At 46.7% G+C, this 24850-nt stretch overlaps 2 protein-coding genes across 7 annotated transcripts in view; both read left to right on the plus strand.

The window, feature by feature from the left end:
- The window catches only part of Slf2 (SMC5/6 complex localization factor 2), a 50351-nt gene extending 43315 nt beyond the window's left edge, over positions 1–7036 (plus strand). For 2 of the 3 annotated variants that reach the window (XM_076834233.1, XM_076834234.1), the window contains exon 20: positions 1454–4852. In XM_076834233.1, the coding sequence (XP_076690348.1) occupies positions 1454–1489 (36 nt within the window). In that variant the 3' untranslated portion in view covers positions 1490–4852. Of the gene's footprint in view, positions 1–1453; positions 4853–6557 lie in introns of those variants that run through there. The other variant, XR_013088774.1, reaches the window with a different exon arrangement.
- Positions 7037–10565: 3529 nt separating this feature from the next.
- Positions 10566–24084, plus strand: Sema4g (semaphorin 4G). Of its 4 annotated transcripts, none has more exons than XM_076834271.1 (17): positions 10568–10647; positions 10803–10980; positions 13769–14267; positions 14359–14507; positions 14755–14817; positions 17289–17387; positions 17494–17587; positions 17730–17843; positions 18042–18211; positions 18295–18464; positions 18755–18899; positions 19009–19231; positions 19469–19584; positions 19714–19889; positions 20051–20112; positions 21767–22819; positions 22954–24084. In XM_076834271.1, exons 3-16 carry the CDS (start codon positions 14144–14146, stop codon positions 22594–22596), a joined length of 2535 nt encoding a protein of 844 aa, XP_076690386.1. In that variant the 5' UTR covers positions 10568–10647; positions 10803–10980; positions 13769–14143; the 3' UTR covers positions 22597–22819; positions 22954–24084. The 4 variants fall into 4 exon arrangements, with proteins under 4 accessions (XP_076690388.1, XP_076690386.1, XP_076961448.1 ...); XM_077105333.1 differs by having other exon boundaries at positions 10605–10647; positions 10816–10980; XM_076834273.1 differs by lacking the exon at positions 10803–10980 and having other exon boundaries at positions 10566–10647.
- The last annotated feature ends 766 nt before the right edge of the window (positions 24085–24850 follow it).

Here is a 24850-nt window from a genome sequence, read left to right on the forward strand (position 1 = left end):
GTTTATTTATCTTTATTGTTGAATAGTAAGAATTCTCCATGTGTTCTGGATAAAAGTTCTTTATTAGATATATAATTTACAAGTATTTTGTTTCTTCTGTCTGTTGTCTTCATTGTCTAGGTAGTATCATTTATAACACAAACATTTTTACTTGTAGAATCCAGTTTATATCTTTTTTTTCCTTTTGTCATTCATGCTTTTGACCTCATTTAAAGAGGGTTTTTGCCTAGTTTGGCATTTTTCTTCACATCTGCTCAACAGTTCACCATCTTTTTTGTTTATAAACTAACTAATACAGGATTGTCTAAAATGATAATTCTAAGGGTTGGGGCTGGGGCTCAGCAGTAGAGCACTAGCCTAGCACGCACGAGGCACTGGGTTTGCTCCTCAGCGCCACTTAAAAATAAATAAATAAAATAAAATGTTTAAGAAAATAACTTATGAGTCAACAAAGAAATCATAATAAAAATTTTTTTAAATAAATAAAATGATAACTTCTAAAGTTTTAATATAGGAATCAACTTGGAACTTGGTGAAATGTAGATTCTGATTCATTAGGTCTGAGGAACCTGAGATAGTCTATTCACCTATGATAGTCTATAATTACAGTAAATTCTCAGATTGATGTTAATGCTGCTGGTTCAGAGACTATACTCTGAGTAGCCAGGGCCTAAACATTGTTTATAGTTCACTTCATTTGCTAGCAGAAGTAAATCTGACTTTTTTTTTTGGACTAAGAATTGAACCTCAGGGGTGCTCAACACTGAGCCACATTCCCAGATCTTTGTATTTTTTGTTTTGTTTTGTTTTATTTGGGCTTTGCGGGGGAGGAGGCGGTTACTGGGGATTAAACTCAGGGGTACTTGACCACTGAGCCACATCCCAGCCCTATTTTGTATTTTTTTTTTTTTTTTTTTTTTTTTTTTAGAGACACAGTCTCACTGAGTTGCTTAGCACCTCGCTTTTGCTGAGGCTGGCTTTGAACTTGCAATTCTCCTGCCTCAGCCTCCCAAGCTGCTGGGTTTACAGGGGTGTACCACTACGCCTGGCAAATTTATACTGCTTTGTTATTTCAGTTTCTAACCCTCAATAGACTTTTTTCAGTCTTGCCATCTGTGCTGATGTGTTATTAAAATAGAAAATAATAAACAAAACCTTATATTAATCAGTTTAACATAATAATCTCCTAAAATATGACCCTTCATGAGTACAATGGTGAGAAAAAATATCCTGTTTACATTATACTTCTTTTGATTGTTAGATCATAAAATGTGGCATTTGAACCTGATTATCTGAAAGTTTTAGAAAAAATGTATAATATAAAGATTTTATTACTTTTGTTATCAAAACCCATGATTTTTATCACAACCCATGATGATTAGTAGTTTTATATAAGGGTTAATTCATAATTTGATTAAATTTTCCTTCATTTTTTTTTTCTTTCCTTTTCTAGGGGCAGCTTCATGACTTCTGGGTACCAGATTCTTAACAGAAGTTATAGCAGCAAAAATATGAACCAAGAGAAATTCATTAAGAGCCTTTCCAAGAAGAGTAAAAAGAATCACTATGGATTCCTGTGCTACAGAATGCTAAGAAAATACACAGCAAATGTGCCACTTGAATATCTAGTATGAAGCTGGTAATGAAAAAATTGCCATTTCTGAAGCAGATATGAAATGTGATCTGCTTAGTTTTTAAGGCAACTGACCTTTTAAAAGAGCAGAGTCGTACAAAAGGAGGGAAAGGATAGAAGCACCTCATAATCTAAACCTGCCCTTATTAATTCCTTCTGTTAAATTACAAGCCAATATCTTTTTGTAGGGAGTATTTGTGGCACTTGGATAAATCATGGGAAATATGGAAGAAAAGAGTTTGGACCAACTTGAGGAGTTGGACATAGAAACCAGGACCAAGTTCCAGTTGGGTTTAATTTTCCCTCTTTGTTATTTTAGTATGCAAAGGGATTGCTTAGAACAGAGTTTAGTAACAAAGGCATTGATCTTTTCTGTAACTTCTATAAACTGCAATAGGTTTCAATCTCTGAATTTTCCTTCACTATTAAGATTGTACATCTATTAGGTTTTTTAAAACACATTTAAACAATTAATCAGAAGTTTGATATGTCATCAGATCCCTATAAGAGGAAGAGGTTAAGCTGTAGTGACTCTGTTTTTAAAATGCCAAAATAGTCATATGCAGCTTGTTTTGAATTGCTTTTAAATGCACATATATATACATATACATATATATATATATATATATATATATATATATATATATATATACACACACACACACACACACACACTTTTTTTTTTTTTAAATACTGGTTAAACCTTAGAAGTCTGGCCCTTGGTAGCCATATTACTGAAGTCTGTATTATAAAAACTTAAATATCTGGAAAAGTTTCCAAAAACCTTGTTTCCATGAGTGTATTACTTTGGCAGAGACCTGGATGGTGTTTATTCTTTGGGATACTGTGTGTGTGTGTGTGTTTGTATGTGTGTGTGTGTACATACACACACACTCATGCATGTGTGTGCTCGTGTGCTTGTATTTTGAAGTTGTTGCACTTGAAAATCACAGCTGCTCTAAATTCTTAAAACACTGGACAGCCATCCTTTGGTTTTAAATGGTGGAGGGTTAGTAGAAGCGTACAATGCTGGTTTTTAGCCCAAGGGCCCTTTAAAGCCATTGGATAGTAACAGGTTCTTACTAGCCAACTCAAAAATTCTTTTGTTGACTGAATGTCTCTTTTAGTAGGGTTTGTTCCTGAAAGAGAATACTATTTTTTTTGTTCTTTCAACATTGGCTTGGGTGACTTGCTCTCTCCTGAGCACTCTTATGTCTTTAGTTGTAGGGGAAAAGATGATGGAAGTAAAGGGAACTGGACTTGATGTTTATGGTTTGAGAGAGGAGAAATTAAGTTTTAATTAAGAACTAACTTTCTACCTCTAAACTGAGGCTTAGGAGTAAAGAAAAAAAATTATCTTAAATTTATCATTTCATTTCAAATAGCATCAGTAACTTTTGAGCTCATGTCAAGCATTGGGCAGTTAGAGATTTTTATAGACAGGACTAAATAAATCCAGTTTCTAAGAACCCAGGCTGAATGAGGCTCCAAGAGTCAGACCAACATATTTTATTCTGTGTTGAGTTTACTGGTAAGAATATTATTATCTTGATACTACCTCTCAAAGGTATTGTTACAAAATGCCACTTATGAACTGAACGTTAAAGAGATAGATACAAAGAGTTATATTTGAAAGAAGCTTGATGAAACTCTGGCATCTATCTGCCCAACAATGGGGGCTTTCACTCTGTAATTTAATATTTTGTAGATACATTATTTGTGTGTAATTTTATAAGTGTTCATATTTTTCTCATTTTGCATTGTGTAAAGTGTACAAAATCTCAAAGTATAAAATACTGCTTATATTGCTTGTAATTATAGTGTGTAAATATTTTCTAATCGTGTACATTGACGGGGTGGGGACAAGTGGGTTATTCAGGTTTTTTTTTAAGTGACCCTTTTGTATTGCAGTTTCAACAGATAACTGCCCATCAAATTTAAAACCACTTTGATACATTTTTATTTAGCAGTTCCAATAAGAAAAATCTCTATTTTTAATTGTCTTTCTCCATTAAAAGAAAAATATTTCATCTGTCCCTTTAAAATAAATGGCCAGACATCAGTTTAGGCCCTTTTATTTATGACTCTGGTAGACATCTTCAGTCTCCAGGTTATAGTCCAGTCAGCATTTGCATTTGGGTTCTCAGAAATTTTGTGATTCTGTTTTAGCACAAGTAGCCCATGGTTTTTCTCCCAAATAAAGTATTTTCCTTCACCCTCTTGAGTCCCCATGCTTTGTCTCCCTCCTCTTGTTGCCCAGTGAATGGGATGTTAGAGAGGGAGAAAATGTTCATTGCACAGAGAATGTCAGGCTGCTTTTGGGACTTAGCAAACAAAGCTTGCACTGAGTGGTGGTGTGTTTGGCAATATTACTGTGCCAAAAATCACCTTGTTTAATTATCTGGATATATATGTCAAACTTATTACCCTTATTGCAAGCTGAAAATTAAGATACTTGTGTTTATGCTTTTGTGTGTAACCATTTGCCTTTTCTAACCTGCTTTTCTTGTTAGCTGAAAATATAGTTCTGTTAGTTAAGTGAAGAGGCTCATGCAGAAAACACATCTACGTAGCAGTAAAGTAACAGCATTTATATATTTGCTGTCTGTCTCCTGATGGCAGTGGTGCCTTTGTCACCTTTGGAAGGTTGGCCCTTTGTTTTCGTTTTGAAATGCAAGTAGTAGCTTGCTTTTTACTTCACAAAATCTCCCCAGATGTAAAAGATAGGTAATGGCATGTTATCATCCAGACTTAGTTGGAGCATTTGCATTTTTATTTTTATCAAAACAGATTATAGTTGGTGAGGACTGGCCACTAATAATGTGTAGGGTCTTTAAGAATAATTTTTAAATTAAAGAAATAATAAAATTTTTGAGAAGTGACCCATTAACAAGTGACTTGAGTTGGAGAATTAGAAGTTGACTCTTCTGGTTTGTCTCTGAGGGGGCAAGAATAGGTACAGGTGGCTGGCCATGTAGAGCAGTTAAGCATGATCTTGGTGGTTATTTCTCACTCATCAGCAGTGTTGGTGCACCTCATTATCTGTGCATTTGTTTTCTTAAGAGTCGTGTCAGCCAGTGAGTCCACCAGTTCTTAGGTAGTAAATGCAGATTTCCCTCTTCGTTCATTTTTTTTCTTTTTAAGATTTTATACTACATCTTGTTTAAAGTCCTATGAATGTATGTGTGTGTTATTAAAACTGCTTTTTCTCAGTTTGAACATGTGTTTGGTAATATTTGTTTGGGGTTGGTATCTGGAATTCCCTGTTGATTCCCTTGCTCATCCCCTGGTTTTTAAACTTATTCCTTTCTCTTTGGTTTCTCCAGTTTTCTAGCTCATTAGCTCCTGTTTCTGGAAAACACAAAAGCTTTTATATAACCAGTTAATAACTTTCTGTATATTTTACAGTCAAGAATTCAGTAATCTCATTTTTACCTCATTTGCCGTGTTCATTTAACAACTATTGAGAACCTACTACATGTTAGACACTTTTTAGGATCCAGTAAGAATTTAGTAACAAACAACATAGATAGCTCTTAGGAATCTTACCTGCTGGTATCTAGGTTAAAATACTTTAAGCTATTGGGCAAAGAGGGCTAGAAAAAATTCCCTTGACCTAGATGCCATTTTGTATAGCGCAGGACCAAAAAAAGGGGGACACCCTACAGTGCAGAGGCAGGGCTCAGGATCATGTTTGATCAACCAGGTAGATAAGGCTCTGGGTATGCCATCTGAGGGGAGACATAGGTTAATACCCCTTATAGGAGAAGCTATTCTAACAAACTCAGAAGGCCTAGGCATTGTTCTCAGGAGACCTCAAGTTCCAGAACAATGCCAGTATTTTCATTATCCTTTCTGATAGATGAGTTGGAGGATGCTGCATTTTTCTTTTGACAGTGGGGTAGAGGGATAGGGGTTGACAACCAGGCAGAAGCAGAAACACTCGTATGAGTACTTAATGGCAGACAGCACAGCCTTATTCAATATAAGAAGAAGGGCCTTGACCTTGCCCCTAGGCTTAGCCCTAGATCCCAATCTGACCACACTAACCATTTAATATTGGGCAAGTTCTATTTATTCATCTAGTAGGAGGAATAACATTGGTGTCTACTTCAGAGTTTATAAGGATTAAGTGAGTTAATGCATGAAAAGTGCTCAGTACAGTGCCTGGCATATGGGAAGAATTCAATCATTCCTATCTCTTCTTACTGTTTTGCTTAAGAGACTCTTCTCGGATGACAATTAAAATTGCTCCTAAGCAGATATCTTGGAGTGTGCTGATGATTGAATTTTATCCCCAGAAAGTATAGTTGTATGCTCTGTTCCTTTAACTTCAGGGAGCTCCAGATGGTTCTCTGTCTAGCCCTGTCTGCTGGTAAAAATTTAATAATAAAGCCATGTGTCATGGTGTATACTTGTAATCCTAGCCACTCGGGAGGCTGAGGCAGGAGGATCACAAGTTTGAGGCCTGCCTGGGCAAGTTAGCAAGACATTTTGTCAAGGAAAAAAAAGTTGTTTTTTAAGGGCTAAGAATGTAGTGTAAAGCACACCCAGAGCCAGGTATGGTGGCACACACCTGTAATCCCAGCAACTTGGGAGGCTGAGGCAGGAGGATCACAAATTCAAAGCCAGCTTTAGCAATTTAGCAAGGCTCTAAGCAACCTACAAGACCTTGACTCAAAAAATAAAAAGCTGGGGGTGTTGCTTAATGGTTAGAGCACCCCTGGGTTCACTCTCAAGTACTGCTAAGTAAATTAATAAGTAATTTTTTAAAAAGCACCCCCAGGTTCAATCACCAGTACCAAAAAATAAAGTTTCTGACTTTCCTTATGCCAAGTAGCTGAGAAAGAGGTGGTGGGTGGTGGTTTTCCAGCCTTCATGGACATGTCCTGATACTCCCTTTTCCTTGCTAACCATTCCCTAGGCTGGAGTCAAGAGAGGGCAAACCAGAATGCCCAGCTTTGGGTCTGACTCCAAGAAGACTGGCTTGGAGGAAAACTTAGCAGGCAAAACAGGCTTCTGAGGCACAGAACAGTGAGACTACAGCATTGTTGAACTGGTGACAGTCCCTGCTGAAGAAACACCTCAGCTGTATATATGGCCAAAATAAAGATCACACCTTCTAAAGGGAAAATGCTGGGCAGACCAGAGATGGAGATGGCAAAGCAGGAACAGAAATGCTGCCACAGTGAACAGGAAGCAGGACAACCTGACTAGGCCAGAGTTCTCTGCCTCAGGGAGCCTCAAGTTTCAGGAGTTCATACCCACCCCCTTCACCTAGGATCCCCGCTACAGTGAGTAACTGAGCCTGGACCCAAACCAATCCTGGTGTGCAGGTGGCTGAGAATCTGGTGAAGACAAGGAGCACTCTTATCAGCCACTTTCTTTCAGCAAAGTAGTGAAAAGTAGCCTAGCAAAAACAAAATTCATATTTGTATTGTGTATGTGTAAAGTACTTCAGGGTTTCCAAATGGGATCTTCTCACAGCCACCCTATCAAGTAGCAAGAGTGGTGATTTCAAGGATGAGTAATAGAATAATGTGCCTTGTGTCCCGGGGCACAGAGTTAAGGCTGGGTTAGGATTCATTTCTTGAATGTTTGATTTCAAGTTTTTTATACTGTCAATATTTCTCTCAGTCATATTTTATCACCTTGATTTGCATGGAAGAATCAAGTCAAAAGATACTTCCTATAGAAAGCACCATTAACTGCCTTCAGATCTGATACTTTGATTAGTTCACAGTTTTAAGTTGGAAAAAAAGAAATGGATTATAGACTGAATCCACATTTTCAAATGTATTGAAGTAGCCATATATGGTGACACACACCTGCAATCCCAGCAATTTGGGAGACTGTCTAAAAAGTTAAAAAAGGACTGGGAATGCAGCTCAGTGGTAAAGTGCCCCTGGGATCAATCCCTAGTACCAACAACAAAAAGAACTAAAATTAACTGCCCAATGACAGTTTAGCAAGTGTCATACTGAAAATAAGACACTAAAATCACATTTTGCTCATTTTAGAAATGTGGGAGGTTAGCCAGATATGGTGGCATGTGCCTATAATCCCAACAACTATACAGGCTGAGGCAGGATTATAAATTTGAGGCCAGTCTTCACAACATAGTGAGACTATATCTCCAAATTTTTTAAATAAATAGGGCTGGGTATAGTTCAGTGGTAAAGCACTCCTGGGTTCAAACATCAGGAACCACACACCACTACCACCACCACCCTCACGCACCCACCAAAAAGTATCTTAGCCAGGTACAGTGGTGCCTGCCTATAATTTCAGCTAGTTGGGAGCCTGGAGCAGAAGGATCTCAAGTTCAAGGCCAATCTGAGCTACTTAGCAAGAAGACCTGTATCAAAATAAAAAGCTCTGAGGGGCTGGGGATATATATAGCTCAGCTGGTAGAGTGCTTGCCTTGTATGCACAAGGCCCTGGGTTCTAATCCCCAGCACCATTAAATAAATAAATAAAAAGATCTGGGGATAAAGTTAAATGGTAAAACACCTCTCTGGGTTTAATCCCCAGTAGCATGCAAAAACAAGAAAAAATGTAAGGTTTTGAGTCTGCATTAGGAACACCTGAGAAGAGAGAATAGCTTGCTTCAGTGAAGCTGAGACTCAGAACCTACCATTTGGCCTATTTGCCACTCCTGAGGTATGTGAAGTTAGCACTGAATCTGAGAACTTGGGAGCCATGCTACCAATCCCCTTAGGCCCTGAGTTTACTTTCCTGCCAAGTACTTTGTGGCGGGCAGTCTTCCTGTCCCACCCCATTGTTCCCTCCAACCCAGTTCCCCCATAAGGACAATAGATTTATCTTTCTTAACCGTGTCTTACCGACTTCCTCACTTGCTCCATCAGCTCTTTCAGGATGTTCTGTGGTCTTTTCCAAGCTGTGATCTGACTTTTCCCTTCTATTTCCCTCTAGATACCTTTTCATCAAATCAAACTCACTGGCCTCTTGCATGCCCCTTCCCTTCTCCCTACTCTCCCCAAACAGTCTGCACCAATTTGTACATTTTTGCCTTTGCCTAGTGATAATTATTCCCTGCTTCCTATGCATACCCTTTCTCAGACTTTTCCAGTCTTCATTGAGAACTTTCTATAAGCAGAATGAATTCCAACGCCAGTTCCTTAACTTCTTAGAGCCTGTTTCCCATCTATAAAATGGAACTACTAATTCCTCAGGACGAGATGAGGGTACAATGAAAGAAATGAGCCAAGAGCAGTGGTGCACACCTGTAATCCCAGCTACTACAGAGGCTGAAGTAAGAGATTTGCAAATTCAAGTCCAGCCTCGGCAATTTAGTGAGACCTCCTTAAATATAAAAAGGTCTGGGGTTGCAGCTCAGTGGTAGAATGCCCCTGGGTTCAATCTTCAGTACTACCAAAAAAAAAAAAAAAAAAAATTTAGCTGGGCACCCTATAAAGTATGTGTGCATTTTTTAATATGAGTGTTTCTCCAAGCCACCCCCCACCACACACACACAAACCCTGTTTTCATAGTGCTGGTAGACAAGTTTAAGGGGTGGGGGTGGAAGTGTGATATGAGTCCTGCTGTCTAGCAGTCTGCAGTCACACTGCACTCCAAGCAATGAGATTTTATAGGATTAAGTAGCGAACTCTGAGCTTCAAGGATTCCAGAAAGAAGGATGAAGTGTCTTTCTCAGGGTCCCTTCAGTTAAATATGCAACCTCAATCCTGTTCAAACTCCTGGACACATGCAAGAGTCCATTCCTGTGGCCCTTTACTTGATCCTTCTCTTGGGCCTAGATCAATGTTGTCATGGATTTTAATGGGGGAGGGGACTGGTCTGGGTCATGTCCAGAGCTCAGGTTTTATTGAGGCAATAGAAAGGAGGCAGGGCCTATGTTTGCAGAAAAACATCCTAGTTAAAGGAGTTGAGGAATTGATTCCGAGGGAATTTTCTGAATTGCTGCTGGAAAGGGATTAAACCTGGCAAGGAAAGGATATTTGCTTGGGAACATGCACTGGAAACTTTGGAGTAAGAATATGTTCAAGAGAAGCTAGAGGGAAGGTAGGTGTCTGAGTGACCCAGTCTCTGAGGGGAAACTGAGTTAGGGCTAAAATTTGGTGAGTGAATCAGTGCAAAAGATTGTGACTTCACATGCCTGTAATCCCAGCGACTCAGGAGGTTGAGGCAGGAAGATCCCAAGTTCAAAGCCAGCCTTAGCAATTTAGCTAGGCCCTAGTACTGGGAATGTGGTTCAGTGGTTAAGTGCCCCTGATTTTAATCCCAGGTACTCGCCCCACCCCCCAAAAAAGGTTGTGATTTATTTATTCAGAAAAGGGCATTTTTTCTGGGAGCATTTCAGGTCAAACTGTCACTTCATCCCCTCCACCTACTCAGACCTCAAGCTGAACAGTCAGGCAGAGGGAGGCCCTTGTGTTCAGAGCTGCCCGGATGCCTGGTCCCCACCTACTGTAGCCCCTACCCCAACCCCACACTCACCCTGTTATTGTACCCTAAGCTGAGAGCCGGGACACGCGGCGGGGTGGGACAGAACCCAAGAAGTGAGGTCGAAGTTAGAAACAGACCAGAGGGCTCTCGGAGAGGGAAAACCTCAAAGGACAAAATTTCCTGATCACCTGCAATAGACAAATGGGAGAGATCCTAGGGTTAAAGGGAATGGGCTGGCGGGCGCCAAACCTGTGGAGGGCTAACGGGTTGGGCAAGACCCCCCAGTAGGGGGCGGTACCCAGGTCGCTTGGCCTAGAAGACCTGGGACGCCAGATGCCCTAAGGTTGGTTGTGAGCCTTACCTTCAAGCCATCTCCATTGTGCTAGGGTGGGGGGCGCGAAAGAAGAGAGCGGCCTTCCCCGCACCCCGCCCGTGGGCCCGCCTCCAGGCCCCCGCCCCACCCCCGGCTCCGCCTCCACCCCCGCCCCGCCTCTGGCCGCGGCCCCTTCCTCCCGCAGCTGGTGCTGTGGGGAAGCCGAACCGCGCGCCGCTGTCTCTCTGGCCCCGGATCCCAACGCGCAAAGGTGAGGAAGGCGGAGAGTGCGGGCAGCCGACGGGGCCAGGCCCGGGCCGGGGGTCGGGAGCCGGGCAAAGCCTTCCCCACGTCCACTCCACCCTATGAACTGGGCCAGGCCTTTCTCACTGCCAAGACCCCCAGTCCTGCATAAAGGCTTTACAGGGGCACTGGCCAGGCCTCAGGTCGCGCAGGGCGCAGACCGGCAGCCGCGGAGTCTGGGACCGGAGCGGGGCGGGGACCCGCGTGGCGAACAGTGTTCCTCTGGATCTGGGTCACGTCTCTTGGCGTCCAGCGCGATCGAAGGAGAGCTTGTCCTCGAGCTGCAGCAGTAGAGACTGAGGTTAGATCTGACGAAAGGAGAGAACCACGGACTGTCCAGAATGGTGGAGGGAGGGGGTGGCAAGGGAGGGGCTCTCTCTAGCCAGGAGAGACCGCCATCCTACTGGGCAGAGGGAGATACCGCCTACAGGCAGGTGGACATCTGGGATGAAGGTCGAGAGCCAGCTGATCCTCCATTGATCCTGTTGGGGGCGGGGGGCACCCTTCCCCAGTCCTCTCCACCTTAGTACCTAATAGTGAGAAGGTGATCAGAGTTCAGGGGACCGGCAACCTGAACTGTAGAACTCAGGGTGAAGTGTGGGGTGTGAACTGGAGACCTTGAACCCGCTTAGCCACTGGGGGAGGGGTATGAATGCTCCGCCTAGTCTGGTTAGCCCCGCCTGTCCTCTCTCCCAGCAGGTTAAGTGGAGGCTATAAGCTCCCACTTACTTCTATCCTTAATTCCCCAAATCTAGAACTGCAGTATGCATGGAGATGGAAGACTGCTATGTTTTGCACTTCATTCCATCCCTCTTTGATAAAACTAAGGACCTCCTCCTGACTGGGTTAGTTACCTCCTCCCTCCCTTGCAGAGTAGCCTTGACCTATGCACTCATTCCAGGTCAGAAGCCCAGAAGCCTCCCCTCAATATCCCCATGTCCCCCATCCCCACACAGAACCACAATACACACTTGGAATCTGGCCTTTGAATTGGGACTTTGGGAAAGGAAGGTACAGTTCTGCTCTGCACCTCACCCCAATGAACACTGTTAGCCACCAAGCCTGCAGCAAGAATCAGACCCCTATATGCATGTGTGCTTGTCCCTACATGGTTGTAATTGTGTTTGAGTATTGTGTGAACACAACATATAGCTGGCCCTTCTGTGAACATTAATATGCCTGAGTCAATGGGTTTGTTGTAATCAATGGGTTTGTGTGCATGTCCCTACACACCTGTGTATACCTATACAGGACTCTCCTGTTGAATAGGTATACAGCCCTTTATATAAGCCCCCATATGTAGGTTTAAAACCCTGATCATCTGCTGGGTGCCGTGGTGCATGCCTGTAATCCCAGCAGCTCAGGAGGCTGAGGCAGGAGGATCACAAATTCAAAGCCAGCCTCAGCAAAAGCGAGGTGCTAAGCAACTCAGTGAACCCTGTCTCTAAATAAAGTGCAAAATAGGGCTGGGGATGTGGCTCAATGGTCTAGTGCCTCTGAGTTCAATCCCTGGTATACCCCCCCCAAAAAATGGATGGGTATATGAATGTAACCTTACATGTGAAATGTATCACTACACATGGCCATGACTCTCCATGAGAACATAAGTGTGCACAAACCTCCCTGTGAGTGTGAGTGTGTGAATGACTCCTGTGAATACATGTGTTCATAGCCCTCCCTGTGAATGTATACTCACACCTGTGCATGTACATCACCTTCCTTTGGACCCATGTGATTCAGGATAAACCTGTATAAATGTGCCATGTACTGCACTCTGAGTGGTTCCTTTAACCTCGGGTGTGTTCGTTCTGCCCAATCCTAGGGACTGATCCCTCCTGGCTATAGGGCTCCCCGCTTCTGTGCTAAGCAAATAGGAGGCCTCAAAGGTAAACAGGTGTGCCTCCAGTGAGGGGTGGAGCATGAGAAGCTTGCCTGAAACTTCCTGATGCCCCAGCCCCCAAATCAGGAACTAGTGCCCTTTCTGTGATCTGCAGGCCCTCTCCTCTCCCTCTCATATTCACTCTCCTCTCCTATGCCGACCTTTAACTCTTGAATAAACCCTCCAAATTCCTGTTATCCTCTAGCCAGCTCTTGATCCCTCCCCACTCTTCAAGGTCAGATAGTTAATATTTGACCTGGAAGAAAGAGGAGAGGCCAGTGGCACCTTCTGACCCTGCTTCTGGGTATCTGATGAGATGAGGTGAGTTGAACTGCCACACCAAGGCCAGGAAAATGAAGGACCCCCCCCCCCTCAGAGATCAGGAGACCTATAATAGGTGCCAGGGAAAGCCTGTCCCCCAATCCCGATAGTTGGCTTGAGGGAGGATCCAGGTATGGGAATAATCTCCAAGATGTGCCAGGGAAGGTGGCCAAGAACTCAGAGATCTCACCATCCACCTTATCCACATTGCTTGTGTCTCCATTAACTGGCCTTGCACACTACAGTCTCCTGCACAGATGTTATACCTGTGCAGCTAGGGATACCCATATACTCATACCTGGTTCTGACCCCCCTTGTGCCTGTGGAATGCCTGCTAGCAGGTAGGGACACGTGTGGATGCCTAGCCAGAGAGTGCAGTACAGACTCGCATGGGCAGGGCAGAGATGTGCACCCCCCAGAGAAGAATGCTGAGGAGGAGAAGTGTCTAATTAAAGAGAAATTCCAGAGGGAACTCTCAGGCCAAGGAAAAGAAAAAACAAAGGGAAAACAGGACAAAATTAACAAAGGCCCATTAAACGTCTCTGTTCAGGCCTTCCTGCATAAGGCACCCCCGCAGGCAGCAGGGGCAGCAGCTGCCCATTGTTGAAGAAGCATTCTCTTTTGAGAACACAAATTCCACCTCAAAGGGGACCTAGAAGAGCTTCTGATTTGGCCAGAGAAGGGGTGTTACTTAAAGAGGGCAAGTTCCCATCCTAGCCTCCTGCATCAGAACAGAGATGAACAGGAATGAGTCTGTCCTAGGAGTTCTATTGAAGCTGGACCTCCACCCTTTGGTGTCCCTGAAGACTGGGTAATGCCAACAATCTTCCACCTGCCCACAGATCAAAGAGATTTTTATCCTCTTTTGGTTTTTTCCCCCCTCCTTCAGAAAATGGACCTCAGAGAACCAGGAATAGCCCTGCTATCAGGGGCAAGGTGACCCATCAGTAACCTACGAACCCTCTATGACTCCGCAACTTCCGATTACCATGAAGTTTGCATTTGATGCAGAAAGGCATGTGATCCATCCTTCCCTCTGACCCCATAGCTGAGATTCCATGGCCACACAACCCTGTGGCTCCATGTCCCCCCCATTCCAGGATCCTCCCTGGCCCCATGACTTCTTGACCCCAAGGCCTCATGTCCCCTGACCTTCTATGTGACCTTCCTGGACTTTGACCCCTGTGACTGTGTTTCCCATCTCCTCCTGTGACTGGCCCTGGCTCCCCTTGGGGGTCTTGTTGGTCTGGGCCTCCCCAAGAAGATGTTGGGGAGGCTTTGGCCCCTCTTCCTGAGCCTCCTCGTAGCAACAGCTGTCCCTGGACCCTCCTTGCGGCGACCTTCCCGAGAACTAGATGCCACCCCACGGATGACCATTTCCTATGAAGGTTAGACCCTCAATCTTCAAAGGCCACAGCAGCCAGGGCTGGGAGCAGGGGGCAGCCCCCAAACTGGGCTCACTGCCTCTGCTCTCCCTAGAGCTCTCCGGGACCCGGCACTTCAAGGGCCAAGCCCAGAACTATTCAACATTGCTGTTGGAGGAGGCCTCTGCAAGGCTGCTGGTGGGAGCTCGAGGCGCCCTGTTCTCTCTCAGTGCCCATGACATAGGAGATGGGGCTCACAAAGAGGTCAGCCCCTGAAACTTGGACCACCCTCAGTGCCTATAGCCTTATCCTGTTCACAGGGACCTCAGCTTCCCAGAACCCTGCCAGACTTCCATAGCCCCTTGGACAGCACTTCCCTTCCCAGCCCAGGTCTCCCTTGCATCCAGTGTTCCTCCTGTTATTCACCCCATCCCAGTTTTTCCAGCTCCCTTGAACCCTCTGGGTAGTGGGTATTGTCAATGAATCTATCCATTCCCTTTACCCCTGCTAGATCCAGTGGGAGGCCTCCCCAGAGATGCAAAGCAAATGTCATCAAAAAGGGAAAAACAACCAGGTATGTGGTGGTCTGCCCTGTCTCCAGCTCCTTCTTTCTCCTCAGTTGGGGATGCCGGGGTTGATAGGGACACAGATGAGATGGTACAGACTCCCTAGTCAACTTTTCAACCACAAAAACTGAGTGCTGCTGGAGTGGCAGACCTGGGGTGTAGCCCTTCTAATCCAAACATCTGGTGGCTTATTAGCTTGTCCTATCAGGGCATCTTAATCCCCTCCGAACTCCCAAATTATAATCATGATAAGAAGTAACCTCTAGTAAGTGCTCACTTAGCTATTATCTTCCTCAAGTTCTAAAATAACTATGAAGTAATATTTCCCCATTTTACAGATGACAGAAATGAGGTTTTGGTGGGGGACTAGCTCTAGTACCCACTATTCCATGGAGGGGCATTATGGAAATGTCAGCCCTATCTGGCTAAAGAACATGGTGTCTGCAAGGGACCTGCATCTAACTATGTAACAGAATCTATCTGGAAAGCTTTTTTAAAAAATACACATTCCCAAGTTTCACTGGCCTGGAGACTCTTGATTCTGGGGTGATGCTGGGACACCTGAATATAAAGAGGAGAATCCAGGAGATTCTATAAAAGGCTGCCTCTTGGTGCGTGTGGGTAGATAACAGGGTTAGTGAGATAAGTAGAACCCTAGTCATGGAAGGCCATAATGCCCAGCAGAGGCTTTGGATTTTATTCTATGACAATGGGCACGCTCACATTTAATACCTTATCTCAGGGCTCTCAAACTTTACATGTGATTCACCTGGGTATATTACAAATACAGATGCTAAATCAGTAGGTCTGGAAAGGGCCTAGGATTCTATAGTTCTGACAAGCTCCCAGGTGACGCTGAGGCAGTAGTTCCCATACAACACTTTGAGTGGGAAGGCTTCTGAGACTGTTTCTCATTGTGCTGAGGGAGATTAATTTTCAAAAGAGGGGTTTAATGATCCAGTTTGTTTGGAAAGTGTTGCATGTTCAGTTCCACAATGCATAGCAGTATCTTTAAGGTCCTAAGATAGGTTTTACCTGTGGTTTTTCAAACTTATTTGACCACAGAATTCCTCCCCAGAATTGAAAGCAGTGTGTGTCTTGGGACAGAGCAGGGATGGCTTTTAAAATGTAAACATCTTAGGGTAAGTTCACTGTAGGAAAGTTTATCTGGCCCAGACACCAGAACGACTCAAATAAGCTGAATCTAGAGACAGGAAAAACATTGGTGAGGCTGGAGTAGTATCCTATGGGTCAGAGGAAAGAGGACTGAGAAGGCTAACAGAGAAAGGACAGATGCCAGGGGCTACAGCAGGTGAGAGAGTGGGAGGAGATAGAGAAGACTGTGTAGACTCAAACCCTGGGCAACAGACAGGAGGAAGAATCATTGACAAGGCAGAGAAGTGCAGAGAGTGGTAGCTTAGGGCATTTGAAAGACAGAGAAGGCCAGTGTGGCTAGAATTGAGTGAGTGAGACCGAGACAGGGGTAAGGGGCAAGGCCCAGTGATGCAGAGCCAGGGGCTTGAGGGACTCTGTTCAGGGCACTGATGAGCCACTGCAGTGATATGATCTAGTTTACATTTGTGAAATGTGCTTTGAGAATTGGGTTGGAGAGGAGCAAGAGTGTGTTGATTGGTGGAACATCTCTAGAAGGAAGCTCCAGACAGTGGTAGTAGCAGTCCCCAGTCACAGACTACCTGGGAGACAGGAATAAATGGGAGACTGATTACAACACATCCCCTTATACCTTTTCAAATTTCATACTACATGCAAGTATTCCTCATTCACTGAACAAAAAGAGTGGCAGAGGGTAGTCAGGAGGCTGCTGAAGTTGTCCAAGAAAGAAATGATGGTAGTAATTTGAATTGGGCAGTGGTGATAAGGTAAATTGGACCAAGTTCAAGAGCAATTTAGGACAAAGAATGAATCATGAAGAGGGACTGAATGTGGGGGCGAGGGAGTGAGAAGCAGTGAAGATGACTCCTGACTCCTGGCTCCATCCTTGAGAACAGGATGGAGGCAGTGAATGAGGTGGGAAAGACTGGATGAGCAGGTTTAGGAGGGAAGATGCAGGTTAGGGAGGAGATGAGTTTGCCTCCTGACAAGGTGAGTTTGATATATCTAAGGGATGGCAGGTGGAGAGAGAGAGGCAGGGTGTGGGAGCTCCTGGACAAGGAACATGCCTGAGAAGGAGTTCAGTGGGGGAAAAGCATCTCAGTCCTGGAAGCTCCAGAACTGGGGGTGGAGGGAGCTCCAGGAGACACAGGAGAAGCTGTGGTGTTAGGTGATCCAAGAGCTTTGTCACCTGTAGGTTAAGGACAGAGAGTGCCAGGGAATATTTTATAATCTGGGCAATGCAAAGGCCCATGAGCATCTTAGAACTGATTGTCCTGCGAGTGGGGGAAAGAGACAGACTCTAAAATAGATTAAGGGAGGAGGCCTAAGCAGGGGACTCACACTTCTCCACTACCTCATCCCACAGACCGAGTGTTTCAACCATGTCCGGTTTCTACAGCGGCTCAATGCCACCCACCTTTATGCATGTGGGACTCATGCCTTCCAGCCCCTCTGTGCAGCCATTGTGAGTATGATTGACCCGAGCCCTGACTGCTGACCCTAGACTGGTCTAACCTTGGGCTGCAGCCCACGCCTGTCCTGTGACTGACTGTTGGTACCTCATTCCCTAGGATGCTGAGGCCTTCACCCTTCCAACCAGCTTCGAGGAGGGGAAGGAGAAGTGTCCTTATGACCCAGCCCGTGGCTTCACAGGCCTCATCATTGGTAAGCAGGCATTCCTCCCCACCCAGCCCCTCATTCACAAGGATGGCATTTAGTGGATCTTGTCAATAGGACTTGCCACCTACGTGTGTTGTGTGCCCTGATGTATATGACATGTCTCATTCCTGGAATGTCCCTGCCTCAGATGGAGGCCTCTACACAGCCACACGGTATGAATTCCGGAGCATTCCTGACATCCGCCGGAGCCGCCACCCACATTCTCTGAGAACTGAGGAGGCACCAATGCACTGGCTCAATGGTTAGGAGGATGAGGCACAGGATGAAGGGGGGTAGGGGTCTATTTCTTCATTTTTACTCCCTTGGGCAGCTGACCATCCCATCCCCAAGTCCCCAGGTGAGCCTATCCATTCCACTCCTGTGCGTTGTCAAGGGAGGGATAGGGTGGGGCAGAGGTCCCCAGCCTGTCTCAGAAGACACTTAACTGCTCAACCCACAGATGCTGAATTTGTGTTCTCTGTGCTGGTACGGGAGAGCAAGGCCAGTGCAGTGGGTGATGATGACAAGGTTTACTACTTCTTCACGGAGCGTGCTGCCGAGGAAGGCTCCAGCAGCTTCACTCAGAGCCGCAGCAGCCACCGTGTGGCCCGTGTGGCCCGTGTGTGCAAGGTAGATAGGGCTGAAGTCAGGGCATAGGGTAGAGGCTTGATCTCTGACCCTGGTCCTTGAACCTCTGCCCCCTACCTCCCCAGGGAGATTTGGGAGGAAAGAAGATCCTGCAGAAGAAGTGGACATCCTTCCTCAAGGCTCGTCTCATATGTCACATTCCACAGTATGAGACACTGCGTGCGGTCTGCAGCCTGGATGCTGACACCTCCGCCCGCACACACTTCTATGCCACTTTCACACTGACCACACAGTGGTAAGTGCAAGGACAGTGGGGAGGCATTGACTGGGAACAAATTGGGCTGAAGCAGAGGTCAGTGAGGATGAGGTAGGTCCATTGTGGGGAATACTGGCTACAAAATGAGAACATCAGGCACCAAGCTAGCCTAGGGCCAGAGGCCACAGCAGCCACTCTCCCATGGAACAGGCCCTGAGAGTCTATAGTCAGGTCTAGACAAGGAAACAGTGGCTCCAGGCTAGCTAAACATGGGTTGGGAAGGCTACACTCAGTGTGACTCAGTCTCTTCCCCTACGTCCCATTCCTAGGAAGACCTTGGAGGCCTCAGCCATCTGCCGCTATGACCTGGCTGAAGTGCAGGCTGTCTTCGCGGGGCCCTACATGGAATACCAGGATGGTGTCCGGCGCTGGGGCCGCTATGAGGGTGGGGTGCCTGAGCCCCGGCCTGGCTCGGTGAGCACCCAGACATAGGGCCAGAGCCCTGGGAGGGAGAGGAGGGTCTGACCTTATGGAAGGCAGGTGGAAGAGTCCTGAGATTCACCATCCCCATTCCCCACCCCAGTGCATCACAGATTCATTGCGTAGCCGAGGCTACAACTCATCCCAAGACTTGCCATCCCTGGTCCTGGACTTTGTGAAGTTGCACCCACTGATGGCTCGGCCTGTGGTACCCACACGTGGACGCCCCCTGCTGCTCAAACGCAATGTGCGCTACACACACCTCACAGGGACACCCGTCACTACACCTTCTGGAGCCATCTATGACCTACTCTTTCTGGGCACAGGTGCTTCTAACCCAAATCCCTGGTCCCTGTTAGCTTTGAACATTAATGTTTCTAAACATTCCAGACATTCCTGCCATGACTATTGGGAGTTCCCAGTGTTCTTCTGAGTTCCCACTGCTACTGCTGAATCCTTGTTCCCCACATCATGATTCCTGAGCTGTTCCCATCACGCCTTCTATGGGGTGTTGAGGGAAGATCACATTGTTTGGGTTTGACTTTCATCCCTTTCCACGGCAGCTGATGGCTGGATCCACAAGGCCGTTGTCCTGGGCTCTGGGATGCACATTATCGAAGAGACACAAGTGTTCAGGGAGTCCCAGTCTGTGGACAATCTAGTCATCTCTCCAATGCAGGTACCTCTGATTTCTGACCTCCAAAAAGTCCTTGCTGAAACAAGGGGAGTGGGAGGCTGGGCGAGGCTGTGTGTGTTTTGTAAATGGGGTGGGGGATGTTGTCAACCAGCTCTCCTCTCTGGCTTCCAGCATAGCCTCTACGTGGGGGCCCCCAGTGGAGTCATCCAGCTACCACTGTCCAGCTGCTCCCGCTACCGTTCCTGCTATGACTGCATCCTAGCTCGGGACCCCTACTGTGGCTGGAACCCCAGCACCCATGCCTGCATGGCAGCCACCACTGCAGCCAACAGGTCTCAGAGTAGCAGGTAAAGTGGAGAGGGTTGCATGTGGCCCAAGTGGAGGAGAAAGGCCTGTAGTCATAGGGGATGTGGGAACTAGTTATCGGTTCACAGCCCCATCAACCCTTTCACTGGGGAAACTAAAGCCCAGTTGGCCTTGTTCATGAACCCTGACCTTCTGTCCCCAGGACAGCACTGATACAAGACATAGAGAGAGGAAACAGAGGCTGTGAAGGCAGCAGGGATACAGGTAAGTGACACTCTTGGATCTGTGTAGGTGTGGCTGCAAAGCCTGTCTTTTTGGCCATTTACCATCACTTGTATGGTCATGTTTGTGCATGAGTGGCTGCATCTATGTGCCTTCAGTGAGGATGATCCAGCACACAGCCAGGCACAGAATAAGAGCTCAATAGCTCAAACAAATTATAAACAAGGAAACAGGTTCAAGTGTCAGGCTAGGGATGTAGCTCAGTAGTAGAGCAATATGTGTGAGATCCTGTGATGGATCTCCAGCTTGGGATTAAAAGAAAGTGTCAAGTGTCTTGTCACTTCTGAAGCTTATAGCTAAGTGGTGGTGGTGGGGGGGGAAGCACTCAAATGATCACAAAAATAACCAATGATAATTATTAATAATTATTACTATGACAAGGTTCAGAAGGGTAGTGGATATTTCCCCAAGGAAGATGAAGTGACATGTGAAGGAAGAACAGATGTGAATGATCATAGCTAACATGTACTGAGTACTCAGTATGTGCCAAGCACTGATCTAAACACATATCATTATGTACACTTATTCTCACAGCACCTATGACAAGAAGTGCCATTATTATCCCCTTCAGGGACAACCCCTCAGGCACAAGAAATATAAATAAACTGCTTAAAAAGGTACTCAGCTATTAAGCAGCAAGGTCAGAATTTAAACCTAACCCCTAGCATCTGTTTCAGTTTGTACTTTAGATTATTATGCTGTGCTGTCTCCCACAAATTAACCAGGTAGGTGAAGGTCCTGGGGTAGGGCAATGACACCTAAGCAGAGGGAGCTATACATGTTAGAGCATCAGAAGAAGTTGGAGAGGTGGTCCAATACCATGCTGAGGATCTGGGTCTTTACCTGAAAAGCAACAGGACACTCTGAAGAGTTGTAGGCAGGGGAGTGGCATGAATCAGATTTGTGGTTCTTTCGGATCACCCAACTACTGCTTAGAGAATGGGTTCTATGGGGACCTGAATGGCTTGGCAGTTGTGGAAAGAGAGAAGTGAATAGATCAGAGAAATTCTGATGAGAGCTAGATATAAAGGTGGGAAAGAAAGACAGGCAAAGGAAATTGAGCAGCTGGTGGCACCATTTATTGTGGTAGCAATGCAAAGCAAGAACCTGGTTTAGTTTGGAAGTGAGGCTTTGGCCTTAGTTAGGTGCCCAAGAGACTTCATGTGGAGATGCCTAGCAAATGGTAGTCAAGTCTGGCACTCAGGAGAGAGAGGTCTGTACAGGAGGTAGAGATTAGGAGTCACTGGCAGATGGCAGAGACTGAAATCACAAGAGAGCATGGGAGCATGAAGAGAAGGCAAATGGGCCCAGGCACCACCTGCATCCTGAGAAGGGTCATGGGAACCCGTGTGGGAGTGTAAGCACACGGGCTTGGTAAGCTGTCACTGATTCTAGACTCTATGCTTAGTACCAGTGTCTCATCCTGGCACCAGGATGGCTACCGTATAGGCGTGGATGGGCTGCTAGTGATGGACACACAGCCTGAGCACAGTGGAAACTGTGGCTGCTATGCAGAGGAGAATGGCCTCCGAACCCTGCTGGCTTCCTACAGCTTCACAGTCCGGCCTGCCACTCCTGCCATTTCCAATACCCTCCTAGGATGAGTAGGTAATGACTTTTCCACCCTCCTTCCCAGGGCCACCACCACCACTGAAGACCCGTTCTGTGCTCCGAGGTGATGATGTCCTTCTGCCTTGTGACCAGCCATCCAACCTGGCCCATGCTTTGTGGCTACTCAATGGGAGCAAAGGCCTAAGTGATGGGCAGGATGGCTACCGTGTGGGCGTGGATGGGCTGCTAGTGACAGACACACAGCCTGAGCACAGTGGAAACTATAGCTGCTATGCAGAGGAGAATGACCTCCGTACCCTGCTGGCTTCCTACAGCCTCACAGTCCGGCCTGCCACTCCTGCCCCAGCTCCACAAGCCCCTGCCATGCCTGGGGCACAGCTGGCACCTGACGTGAGGCTGCTCTATGTGCTAGCCATTGCTGCACTTGGTGGCCTCTGCCTCATCCTGGCCTCCTCCCTCCTCTATGTTGCTTGTCTTCGGGGAGGCAGACGAGGACGCAGACGGAAATACTCACTGGGTCGGGCTGGCCGGGTAGGGGGCTCTGCTGTGCAGCTGCAGACAGTCTCAGGCCAATGTCCTGGAGAGGAAGATGAGGGTGATGATGGGGAAGGGGCTGGGGGCCTGGAGGGCAGCTGCCTCCAGATCATCCCTGGGGAGGGTGCCCCAGCTCCACCGCCCCCACCACCTCCACCACCACCGACTGAGCTGACCAATGGGCTGGTGGCACTACCCAGCCGGCTGCGGAGGATGAATGGCAACAGTTATGTGCTCCTGAGGCAGAGCAACAATGGAGTGCCAGCAGGGCCCTGCTCCTTTGCTGAGGAACTCAGCCGCATCTTGGAGAAGAGGAAGCACACGCAGCTCGTGGAACAGCTAGATGAGAGCTCTGTTTGAGCCCAGCCTCCGGAACAAATTCTCTTCCAAGCCAGCCTGTGTGCCCCAGGCTGGGCTGCTGCCTCCCCAACATAGCCACTCTCCTTCACACCCCCTACTCCATGCCCTTCTCCCACCTTTTTGATATCTCTGTAGGGCTGGCCAGCCAGGCCCAGCCTAAGCCCCTTTCTCAGTCTCCAAGACCTATGTGTGAGCAGCCCAGGCCAACCGGTGCTCCTCAGAGGTAGGTGCTCCCTGGGGACCAGGTGCTCTGCTGATCCAGACACAGTTCCTATTCCCTTAACCTAAATGTTTGGGAGGAGAGTACTTACTCCATCCTCTGCTTCCATTATCTGCCCAACCTTTCCTTTCTCCCAGGTAGGGCTCTGCAGATCCAGATGGCCTCAACGTCACCACCCTCTGCATGGCCCTGTTTGGTAGATCATCCTGAAGCCAGATAAGACCTCTGCTAGCCACCTGAGCCCTGCATACATTCACATGTGCTCATGGAAGAATGTTCATCAGCTGGGCTGCAGTGCCCCACCCCACCCTACCCTCTCCTGCTACATTCTTGTGTTTCATCTCTTCTTCTGGATTTGGGGTACCCTTCCAATTGTCACATCCCTGTCTAGTTATCTTCCCCAGTCCCTCCCCCCCCCCCGCCCCCACAATGTGTTGATGCCATTGGCAAGAGCTTGGGATCAGGCCAGCCTGGGAGGTAAGACTACATCATTCCCCTCTTCTGCCTTCCTGTGTAGCCCTTGTGAGTCTGCCTCCCCACTCCCCTTGGTCACACCGAAGAGCAACAGAGCTCTAGGCATGTCCTTTTCCTATGCATATGTGGTAACACACCCACATCACGTGTGCTTATATTTCCACCCACGTGCACCTCTGAGCCTCCCCTTGCTGCCTTGGACCTGTGTCTGTCAGGTTTGGTCCATGGACATTTCAAAGGGAGATCCCCCTCCCATTTAGCTGTCTTTGCAGACCCTTCCTTAGGACGGGTGACCAACACTGCACTCAATGAGCCAGCTTCCCTTTTGGGGACCAAGCATTTTCTCCCCCTCAGTCACAGCAGGGAGAGAAGAGGACTGATATCTCACCTGGCACACTAAGCCCGTTCTTGGAACTATGCAAAGGGCAGAGGCTGGGAGTTTGGATGCTTGGCTCCCACCCCTGTCCTACCTCACCAGGACACTTTCAGAGTCCAGGGGCCTCTGAAGTCTTCAGGCCCATATGGGACAATCAATTCTGAGCTCCCCCATTCCCATTGGGTGAGGATGACTGTTATTTTTGTAGCTGAGAACGTGGAATCCCACGGGTTTTTACTGCCCTTCACCCAACCTCTCCCACCTCCCCCCCACAATGAATGTATTTATTGTGAGACCGGCTGCAGTTCTTTAGGAATGTCCCCACTCATCCCCAGGTGGGTGGAATAGGCATGTGAGAGTGGGGAGCCTAGGCTCAGCTCCTCCCCCAATGCTGGTTAATAAATATCCTTTTTCCCCACATCTCTGAGTAGTCTGTTTGGTCTAGATTGACTTGCCCTGGTCCTCAGGGTACAGGCTCTGGGCCTATGGAGAGAGTGCTACAGTGGTTCTTGCATTCAGGCTTGGCCTTGCTTTCCATACAACTATTTGCAAAGGAAACTGAGATCCTTAGCTTCTATCATGGCTGTGCTGGGTGGGCACACAGTGGCTTGGCTTTTATTAAGGCTCAGATTATTCATTGACTGTGGTTTAAGGTCATGACAAACAAGAAAATCACAGCAGTTGAAGAATTCACACAAGGGTTTTCCAACTTTTTACTTTCTGTACATGTCACCATGCCTGATTCCTTGCCTTTTTGTTTTGGGGTTGGGGGATTGAACCCAGAGGAACTGAGCTACATCCCCAGCTATTTTTATTTTTGAGACAGTAGTAACTAAGTTGCTACTTAGGGCCTAAGTCCTGAGGCCAGCCTCGAACTTGTGATCCTCCTGCCTCAGCCTCCCAAGCCACTAGGATTATAGGCATGCACCACCACACACAGCTTCCCTGCCTTTTTTAAATTAAGCTGTGGGAAGGGGGGATTAAGGTTGTAGCTCAGAAGAGTGCTTGCTTAGCATGTGTGAGGCACTGGGTTCAATTCTCGGTATCAACTAAATAAAATAAAGGTCTGTCAACAACTAAAAAAATTTTTTTAAAAAGAAAAAAAATAAGCTCAGGGGATGCTCCTTATTTATCAGTCTTCCTGCTCTTCTAAACAGGTTTCTAGCACCTCCCACCCACTGGTC

Source organism: Callospermophilus lateralis, chromosome 15, assembly GCF_048772815.1.
Source record: "Callospermophilus lateralis isolate mCalLat2 chromosome 15, mCalLat2.hap1, whole genome shotgun sequence".
In the NCBI taxonomy this organism is placed as follows: domain Eukaryota; kingdom Metazoa; phylum Chordata; class Mammalia; order Rodentia; family Sciuridae; genus Callospermophilus; species Callospermophilus lateralis.

Bases quoted from the DNA above. Each gene is read 5' to 3' on its own strand.
- Sema4g (XM_076834273.1), top strand. From the start codon at position 14,144: ATGTTGGGGAGGCTTTGGCCCCTCTTCCTGAGCCTCCTCGTAGCAACA. The intron at 14,818-17,288 runs GTATGTGGTGGT...CTCATCCCACAG, and splicing joins AAAAAGGGAAAAACAACCAG to ACCGAGTGTTTCAACCATGT. The intron at 18,465-18,754 runs GTAAGTGCAAGG...TCCCATTCCTAG, and splicing joins TTCACACTGACCACACAGTG to GAAGACCTTGGAGGCCTCAG.